This window comes from Pyrus communis, chromosome 3 (assembly GCF_041283825.1).
Source record: "Pyrus communis isolate YQ-2024b chromosome 3, ASM4128382v1, whole genome shotgun sequence".
NCBI classification, from domain to species: Eukaryota; Viridiplantae; Streptophyta; class Magnoliopsida; order Rosales; family Rosaceae; genus Pyrus; species Pyrus communis.
In genome coordinates this window covers 22,776,112-22,786,769 of record NC_142567.1, presented here as the reverse complement: position 1 = coordinate 22,786,769, position 10,658 = coordinate 22,776,112, and the positions used below count along the sequence as shown (strand labels likewise).

The following is a 10,658-nucleotide window of genomic DNA, read 5'->3' as shown; positions in this document are numbered from 1 at the left end:
ATCATTTAATGTTATTTTTGTTTGATAGTTTACATTTCTTGAAATGTGACAATATTAACGAAAATTTAAATGAAACATAGGGAAATATAATTGCCCAAAACAAAAGCTTACGGAACTAATCGGCACTAGGGAAAAAGTTCAGGAAAATAGTTTAATAAATTTTAGGGCTGGTTTGGATTTACTTTTGTAATAATTGGAAGCGTTTTTAGAGAAAATATTTTTGGATTATAAATGCACTTTAAGTGCTTCCTACAAGAATCATCATGAAGCACTTCACGTGATTTTTTAGGATTTACTTGCATTTTTACCAAGGATTGATTCCAAAAATATTTTCACAAAAAATGCTTTCAATCAATTTAAAAATACTTTCAAATGAGCTCTTATCTATTAGTAAAAGTTCAAAACAAAAGCTTTTTGTATAGTTGTACTTTTGAATCTATCATTAAAAAACGTTCTAATTCCAATTCCCCTCTCCCGTTGTTAAATAATAATAACAATAATAAATAAAATCTCTAATATTAGAGTCAATTCATGATAAGGTTAGGTCCAAAATCCAAATGCTATTGTTGTTATACAAATTTTCTGGGTTACGCTTGAATTTTCCAAAAAATCCTGCGGCTCTCCACGTTGTCCAATTTAGGACGAGCAGCCATTTTCCCTGCATGTGATGCCAACATATTCGACCCTGTATCAACTTAGTCCTACATGTGATAAGTATGGTCATCTGGGTATCAAGTCTCTGCTTCCAATGAGCTACGGGAAAAACTGTCAGATCGCATGTTATATACAATCATGTGTTTATATTTCTCTCATATGCGATTTTCATGAATTACCGTAAAAGTTCTCTCTAGTCACATGATAAAGGAGATAGAAATCGACTTTGTTTAGAATGGAGGATTACGTTGGAATGGATAAGTCACTATTTTTAAGGTATCATAAAGAAGAAATGAAAAAATTGTGGTTAACTTGGACGTACGAGATGGATTAGTCAAGAAGAAAATTTATATATTTCAAGTTTTCAATCCTCCATGAAATGGTAGGATTAGAAGTGAGAAGTTTATTTCATGTCTAATCCTCTTCTAATCTCCTTAAAATAAGAGAAAAAAAATCATTATTTTCTACCTTCAATATTATTATATCTTGAATTTAGAGAGTAATCTATTCGAATCTAATCACTAAAATCAAATGAGGCCATAAACATTTCTTATGAGCCACATGATGAATACAAAAATCACACGTCAAACAACAAATTTTCCTTCTAGTTACACTGATGTTTTTTGTGATAAAACTTCTCTCAACTGTACCATATGAATGCAGAAAATACTATTAGCGTGACCAGTAGTAGGCCGCTAACGCTTTTTCTACAATCTCATCAGTTATCACTACATCAGTGTAGTATTCTATTTCAACAATAAAATGATTGCTTTCGTGTTTATTGCTTGTAATCCATTTGCGTAATTCAGTAGAAAACGAGACAAATTACCGTGTTATGTCCGCTAATTGGGCTACTTGAACAAGTCATTGATAGAGAGAATTAAGAAAGAAAGAGCCAGCTTAATTGGAGGTCAATTGCTCTTAGCGGTCTGAGTGGGAACTGCCAACTGGTTCTACTTCTATTTCTGTCAAAGACCTTTTTAATTTCATGCTAAAACCGCGTGGGCCTTGATCTTTTGAAACCGAATGAATACTTCTATGGAAAACATATGGACTTAGAAGCCTCCTATTCGTTCTCAAAGCTCTACAATACTGACAACTTTCACCCATTTGAACAAGACTTTTTAGTTTTCATTTTTACTCAAGGATAAGTATAATAATTTGGTACCAAATATGTAACATGTTATATGTTTAGACTCTAAGTTTGAGTTACATATTTACATGATCGATAATATATTTGGAGTATTATTATAAGGAGATGTTATTGAAATTTCAAAACAGTCATTGTGTACTTCTCATACAGAACAATCTATAAACTGATAGTAAATGACTTGGGAACTTTTGTTGTAAAAGATTGAACATAGGAAGTTCGGATCAAGATCGAGGTTTTGAGAGAGCTCGAAGCAATGAAGGACAAATTATATTTTTTGTTTTAGTCGCGGCTATTACCAATTTGAACCAAATTGGAATAGGATTTTCTCCCCTTCATTCTCTTTCTCTCTCACTTTCTTCTTTTTCATTCTCTTTCTTTAAATAAATTAATATAAAATGTTGACATGATTTAATCGTGATTGTTTAAATGAGAGAGAACGGAATGAAAAGAGAATTTGAAGAAAAATAATATTACTTGTCCTAAGTTTGTGAGGTATTGTAATGCCTATACCCTATACATGGCCCACATCACAAATTCAATGCCTCATGAGGGTGGATAATGGGTGCCACGTGTTCCCATCTATCATTCTGTGAAATGGCAGGCAATGCAATATAATCATTTGTATTTGTATTTTAAGCGTGCGACTGATTGCACTTCAGAATTTGAAATCAGTCGGTCTTCCAGTGGAAGCCTATGCATATTAATGAGGGTTACAACTTTGATTTGTCTCTCAACTGATAATTTAAGAGTACTTTTGGTCAACTCTCGAGAATATTGTGGTCATGGTCTAAACTTGTGCTGTACACATAGCGTAAATGCAATGAGTATATTTGGGTGCCCTACCTTCAAGAGCACGGCAACCTAACCATGCAAACCCTACTTATGGAATGCCCATGGATGAAATTAATCTGGGTCGTCGGATGATGTCAAAGAACCACAAAATCATTACAGTTTTCACGTTGAAATTGCATTTAATTATGAAGTATGCAACCTAAAAAAAATCAACTTAATTATTTTTGAATGTATAAAAAGAGCTAGGAAAATGAGGTTTAATTGAATGCTCAAAGTACCAATGCCGTATTGCACAAGTGCACCTAGGAGATTCTTCTTACGACCACCATGACTAGTGTAATGGATGATGAGGACATTTCCCCTTGGCAATAATCCACTGTTTCTAAACTCTAATTAAGGGGTGTGACTTTAATGCTATGTAATACAAGTGTTTTAGTCGTTAGATTGATATATGTATCTATTAAATTTTCTATTTTCAATATTCGTCATTCCTTTTTCCATATCACTTTGAAGAAAGTTAAGGTCCCATCATAAATCTAATTGCCACAATATGTGGAGTACTCCAACCTCTTATAAGCCCTTGCAAGGTTTCTCCTTTCACCAATGTGGGTGGAGAAAGTTAACATTCCACCATAAACCAATTGGCAACATGAGAAGTAGCACAACTACTTATAAGCACATGGAAGGTCCCCTATTCTCATCAATGTGAGATCCATTCTCAACACGCCCCTCACATATGGTGATTTTGAAGACTAACACGTGAGCAACACAATAGGGTGACTCAAAGCACATGTGGCCGTTAGGCTTCACACATGGGACAACTTACTCTTACACCATGAAGAAAGTTGCGGTTTCACCATAAAACCAATTGGAAATATGGGAGTAGCCAAACTCACTTATAAGCCCTTACATGGTCTCTCCTCCCATCAATGTGGTACTCATTCTCACCACGCCCCCTCACGTGTGGCCAATTTTCAAGCCTAGCACGTAGGCAACACAAATGGGTTGACGTGGAGCGCGTGTGGTTGTTGGGCTTCACACGTGGGACTACCTGCTCTGATCTCATGAAAAATTGAGGTTTCACCATAAAACCAATTGGCTATATAGGGAGTGGCCTAACCTCTTATAAACCCTTACAAGTTTTCTTCTTTCATCAATAAAGGACTCTTTTATACCTTCACATCCTCACACATTCAATGTGACATACTATTGGAAAAAAAAATTGCTAATTAAGTTGGACAGTTTTCAATTCTTTCAAATAATAATTTGATGGGACAAGAACTCGATCTATGATCCCTTTTGTAGATTTTATTGAAAATTAGCATCAATACCATATCAAATTAATTTGTAAGGGAAAAAAGCAGATGGCTTTCTATATATGACTTTCCTTCGATATTTTGCATACCTTATCAAATTAATTTGTAAGTACAAAAACAGAGATGCAATGCTTTCTATATATATATAACGTTCCTTTGATACCATGCATGTATCTAATCTCCACATCTTCGTGAAACACACATTCATATATTTTGGTTAGGTTTTTTTGCAAAAGGACTGTTCGAAGTTGTTTCGTTTCCTAACATGCATGTATGTGCGTAGAGTCCAATTGTAGCACGCATATACATATTCGGTTGAGTTTGAAGTTGTTTTCACATCGTCCTCTGTCATATTTTTGCTCAGTTTAGTAAAACTTGGGTTTCCACGAAATGCATAAGAAAACACAAGTCTTAGAGGGTGTATTGTATATGAAGCTTGATGGATTTTGCTTGATTCTGAAATTCAGGTTTATTCAATATAGACTTTTAAGGAATCAATAAAAGTCACACTGTATTCAATAAAAACTTTTTATGATTTCTAAAAAGTCTATGAAAATCTTGTGGTATTTAGTTATGACTTTTTGTGAGTCTACAAAAGTCCAAGTGTATTCAAGATTTCATTGGGTTTAAAGGATTTTAAAGAGTCTGGGTTTTGATGGACTTTTAGTGCTTTTATAGTAAGTTTTTTGTTATTTTAAATCCAACCTCTATCCCTAATATTTAAATTATATTTCTTGTGATTTCCATACAATATATCAGCTTGTTACACGTTGTACCAGATACACAGTACTTGTTTCATTCTTAAGATTATGGCAATCAAAATGATATCCTTCAACTCCTCTCAAACATTTGACAAAGTTATTAGTAGCATGCATGCATTATCTTAACAAAAGAAAACCATTTGGCAATAATCAATGATGAATTCATTGTTTCATAAATTTATGGGAGGAAAATTCCAAACTGCTTATGCTTACTGTTTGCATGGGGTTATTAGCCAGCTTGCTATGCAATATGAACTCGTTATTTTCATCCGGACTTTCTGTGGCAATGCAGCTAGCTAGCAAACTATAACAGTAGATTTTGGAATATGTTAAGGTCCACACGCATAAGATTCTTTAAGAGAAAAAAAAATAAACTACGGTCAGTGGGGTGAGGTGGAGATGGAGATGGATGAAAAAAACACAAGTCCAACTGCTTCCACTGCAAAGTAGAAGTTTAAGAAGTGGCGGCAAACTCATCAGTCACTTAAATATTAATTAATTAAGAACCAAAAAAATAATTTTAATTATTTGGTTAAGGAAATATTTATGCTAAAATAAATATTTTTATATCTTAGATTAAGACATCACAATCGTCAATGGCAGCTTAAGACTTTAGATTACCAGAGTTTCCAGTTTTTCCCACCTCATGCGTATAACGAGCTGACCGGCTCCTTACCAACCATACCCCACCCTATCTCTATCCATTTCCTCGAAACTTTATACAGCCAGACATGTATAAGTCTCTTTGTACTACATAGTGACAGAGAAGGGAATTATTTGTTTATATAGAACGTCGTGACAAAGAAAATTATGAAAAACAGAAGATAAGCAATTTTTCCCGTAACGCCTCTCCTAAGAGACATTTTATCAAACATTTTACACCTCCTTTATTGAAATTAAAATTGCATCTTCGCTCAATTAACTAAAAACAAAAGAGTTATTTGGGATAAGTTGATTGCAATGTAACTTAACTGCTTCATATACTGATTATATTAGTTATTACTTCTCTTACACTTATGAAATTTACGCGAGACTGAAACTTTACTTGCATTTACGCGAAAGAGTTTACTATTGTTGCTTGATTGAACAAGAATCTTTACTGTGATCGGGTAAAAGATTGGTATTGATGGCATTCTCCAAGAAAAACACGCAGAATGCTTTTAAATTTTAACTACATCGGGATTCTTGGGTCGTTCTCAATGAAATGAGTAGGTGATTAGGCGGTGGTTAGAGAAGAAGAAAACTAGCACTGTCTCAGCGTATTCGGCAGGCACAATCACTCACCAAAAAAACTGATCTACTTTTTAACTCGTTTATCTCAATCTCTGCCACATGTCACCCTGGCAAAAGGCTAAATGATAGTTTGTTTCAAGTGTTGACCATCTCGATATGGGTTTTGGTTAACCACAATTTGTCATTTCATAATATGGTAGACAAGAAAGGAAAAGCTGTAGGTTTGTAATACCCTTGTTCCCTATATAATTTTTAGCTATGAAAATCATATCGTCACATGATAGAATAATGTTAGACAATAAAGAAAAAGCTGTAGGTTTTGTAATACTCGATCTTGTTCCCTCTTTTTCATATATATATATATATATATAGTTTTTAGCTGTGAAAGTCATATCGTCACATGATAGAATAATGTGAGTAAGTCATTAAAAGAAGTGTATTACAGTGAGAAATATTTAAAAGATCGGTGCTCACTTAATATAGGATGAATACATATTGGTTAAAAAAAAAAACTGTTTGTGACTCTCAAAGTAAATATGACTTTTTTGTGTAGTGTAAAATTTTGTTTGAAATAACGGTACTATATACAACTGAAGTCCAAGAAAATTGGAGGGAGAGAAGGGGAGGGACCAAGTTTTCCCATTAGAAAGTTAAACTTGACAAAAGTAGGCAATAATCAAAGATTTGCAGACATAAAACGATAATTCAAAATTTCCTGTGAGACTATTTTGGCTAAGGAGAAAATCCGAGCTTCCACCGGAGAGAAGCCCTCAATTTAGACCTTGAATATATATTGCCCTCTACAAACTACAAGTTTAAGTAAATTCTAATGCCTTTACATCCATGAAGATTTGAATCGCGTTTAGTTTAAAGTCCATCCCACGTCTCATATTTGTTCCTTAATCGTTGACCATCTATTCATGCAAGTAAAACATGAGAAATCAAAGCTCATGAAAAAATCATTTCGTCAGAGGTCACCATGAATTTTAGACATTAAATATGTACATTCGTCTACAAACTATATTGTCTTAATAAATTTCAAAACTTTTGTGTCTGTGAGAATTTGTTCTATGACGTCTCAGTTTAAAGTGCGTTCCCCGCCTCTTACGTGTTCCTTAATCGCTCGACCATGTACAGAAAATGAGATATTAAAGCTAAAATTGTAGAAACACTAGCTAGTTTGGAAGAAAAGTTGCGTGTGAACAAGGGCCGTCAGTAAGAAGAGAGGGTATTCCGAGGGTGGCTTTAGAAATAGAAATTAAGTGTTTTTGTTTTTTTATTTATTTTTTCCTAGTTTTGTTGATATGGTTTTCATTCTGTATTAATTCTTAATTTATACTGTAACCATTTGACTAAACCCAACCTCCCACTATCTTAACTAACAAAAAAATTAAGTAAAATTTGATTAACATAATAACTAAACAATTTTAGCACTAAAGAAAATTTTGTCTGTACATGCAAACAAATACAAGATCAATTTTAAGTGATTTGCATCTTAAAATACTAAGTTTGAAGGACAGTATTGGAGATTATTGAATTGTTTATATTTGGCTAATTTTGATTTTCAGTGAACTGGGTTTCCACAGAGGATTGAGATTTTCAAACTTTGCAAAAACGTTTTTTTTTTTTTTCTCCAAATAATCCAAAAGCAAAAAAGTAATCACACAAACCTAACGGCTTAATTAGAAATTAAATATATAATTCAGTCATTGCATTGGCAGCAGAAGCCGCAGCCTAATTAAATACAAAATAATATTCAACAGCTGACGTCATATGACACCTCATCCCCAGCTTCATCTTCCTTATTTATACCCTCACTTTGCGCTTCAAACAAACCCCACCTCTCTCTCTCTCTCTCTCTCTCTCTCTCTCTCTCTCTCTCTCTAAACATATACCAAGTCCAAAACAAGGCTCAAAGCTTTAGCTGCAATGGAGTGCAGTACTGAAACAATGAACACAAATTACACAACCACTTCATCAACTATGTCTCAATCTCCTCCTTCTTCTTCACCATCGTCTCCTCCAACTCTAACTCCGACTCCAAGTCCAACAGTTGTTGTAAGTCCTTGTGCTGCATGCAAGATCTTGAGGAGAAGATGTGCAGACAAGTGCGTTTTGGCTCCTTACTTTCCTCCATCTGAGCCAGCCAAGTTTACTATAGCTCATCGTGTCTTTGGGGCAAGCAATATCATCAAGTTATTGCAGGTAATTTTCTTCCTCATGGACAAAACAAGAGAACTAGTCAAAGTAGGTCTAAAACTTTGGGATTTGAAATATTTCATATACGAAAGTATTCTCTTGTCAAATTATCGTCTAATTGTCCGAACGTGAATTTGAAAGATACAATTATTCTTATCTAAATGTGTAATTTATATTCACAGAACTAGTCTGATACAAAAACATAAACATGTCTAGACTGTGTAGTTTTTGCAACAAATATTTCGCATGTGAAATGGTAAATTAAGGGCAACATTTTTCCATGGAATACTATTATGTTTGCATCCATATTTGAAAAGTCTAGGGGTTGTTCACACACACACCGTAGACACTAGAAATAAATACGCAGACGTGCCAAAGTGGTAGGAAATTTCATTTCATATTCTCTGGCCTGATACTACTTTATCAGGGAGATCAACTAGTCTGACTAAAGGGTAATCTAGAGAGACCAAAATTTTAAATCAAATAATGCGTCACTAATAGAAAATAAGCACGTTAATCAACGCTAAATAATAATACAATCACCAACAATCACATCATTCAATTTACAAATTTAGTCTCCCTAAGCATGTCCCTGTCTAAATTATTTTGATAACAACATGACAAGGAAGAAAAACTTCACAATTAACATCTAATCAAATATATATCTCAATATTGTTTTAAAGTTTTGAGGTGTAAGGATTCTTTAGCATATTCCAAATAGATAAAGGGGTTGTGGTTTTGTGAAAGCAATCGAATAGTATACGTGATTCGGCTGCTTTTGTACAAGATTTTCGTTATTATGAAGTGGGTCATGTGTTTTCCAACATTATTCGGAACCTCATCTCGTACAAGAGAGTTGAGAAAAAAATTATTTACTTGATTTTGTGGATACCCCATTTTTAATTGTAGACATAATAAGTAAATGTAACATGCACTTTTTTTTAACAGGAACTTCCAGAATCTCAAAGAGCTGATGCAGTGAGCAGCATGGTTTATGAGGCAAGTGCAAGAATTAGAGACCCAGTTTATGGGTGTGCAGGAGCAATCTGCCACCTACAGAAGCAAGTGAATGAGCTGCAAGCACAACTAGCAAAGGCACAGGCTGAGGTTGTCAACATGCAATGCCAACAAGCCAACCTTGTGGCTCTGATTTGCATGGAAATGTCACAACCTAATTCCGAGCAAGGATCTCCTCCACAATCACTTGATCACAACTTCGTCACCACCATTCCTCACGGCGGCAACCAGACCAACTTAGGCTTCCTTGATGATTCCACCACTCTAGGCTCATTGTGGGATCCACTTTGGACATGAATATCTAGAGAAAAATAAAATTATTAATTATATCCATAGCAACAAAAAAAGTTTCTAAATCTAGTGAAATTCTCCCAAGGAGAAGTTGAAGGATATTATGATAATTAGTTAATAAATTTTGGGTAGCTCTAGTAGGAATTAAGTGGTGGAGAGATCTACAGTGTTTGAACAAGACGGAGGGAACATCCCAAGTTGGGATTGATCTAATCACTTTTGTTTCAGCTTGATGGAGGCAAAGTAGATAGGTGAGTCTTTTGCTTTTGGTCCATATGTAATCTTCTCCATATTGGAGAGAGAAAAAATTATGTTGGAAGTCCATTTGTATGCTGATCTTATTAATTAATGAATCTAAGCTTTAACCAACTTTTTGGTCACCTACTATAATCACTTAAATTTTATGCTTTTGACCATCTTTCTGTATAACAAACTTTAAGCCAACAAACTTTGTTTTGCAACTTGGGTCATTATATATGCAGCATCATGTCTGTTTTTTGTTGTTCTTGAAGAATAATAAAGGAGAGGAGATCAAACGCTCGATGCGAGGTGCATAGATAAATACTTATAATCACTTAAATTACAAGTTCTTTACTATTATAACATATTTAATTAACTGATGTAATCAGAATTTTAGAATTAATTTGAACTTTTGTTCTTTTGCTCGTAAATCAATTCAAAATTGTACACTCATTAGTGGTGTAATGTAGTTACGTGGAGATGAAAAATTGGAATCTAATTAAGTTGCATGGAGAGGAATGATTTTGTAGTATTTGTACCAAAATTTTTGTCATGGCTCTAAGGCAATTTGACTCTCTCGAATAATCGTTGAGAATCGACAGCATTTCAGCATCAGGTCTGTTCCTACTTTCTAATAGCCATCATTGGGCAATATTGTAATGTAAATAGGTTTAGGTTGCTGCAAATGACTGATTAATCCACAATATCTCAAGGAATTTATAAATACAATTCCAAGGTGACATGCCATTTTTAATCTCTTCTTTTCCGTTTTTCGTTTCTGTTTGATGCTAGCTGCAGTACTTCCTTAATAAAGGCAATCTTTGAGTAATCTGCAATCTGATCCCCACTATTCCAAGAGTTTTTCCTTTGATGTTATCGGCCTTCTTAGGCCTGGTTTGGTACTGAGGGATTCTGAAAAAAGCTGGTATAAAAAAAAATTAGGAGCTATTTTTGTGTTTGGTAAACATTCAGCTTCAGCTTTTTTTCACAGTTTTGGGTGAA

The 10,658-nt window shown here is 34.2% G+C and overlaps 1 protein-coding gene across 1 annotated transcript; it reads left to right on the top strand.

Annotated features, from left to right (window-relative positions):
- The first annotated feature begins 7,750 nt into the window (after window positions 1–7,750).
- Window positions 7,751–9,785, top strand: LOC137716114 (LOB domain-containing protein 1). The gene is made up of 2 exons (XM_068455509.2): window positions 7,751–8,114; window positions 9,057–9,785. Exons 1-2 carry the CDS (start codon window positions 7,839–7,841, stop codon window positions 9,420–9,422), a joined length of 642 nt encoding a protein of 213 aa, XP_068311610.1. The 5' UTR covers window positions 7,751–7,838; the 3' UTR covers window positions 9,423–9,785.
- Window positions 9,786–10,658: the final 873 nt, after the last annotated feature.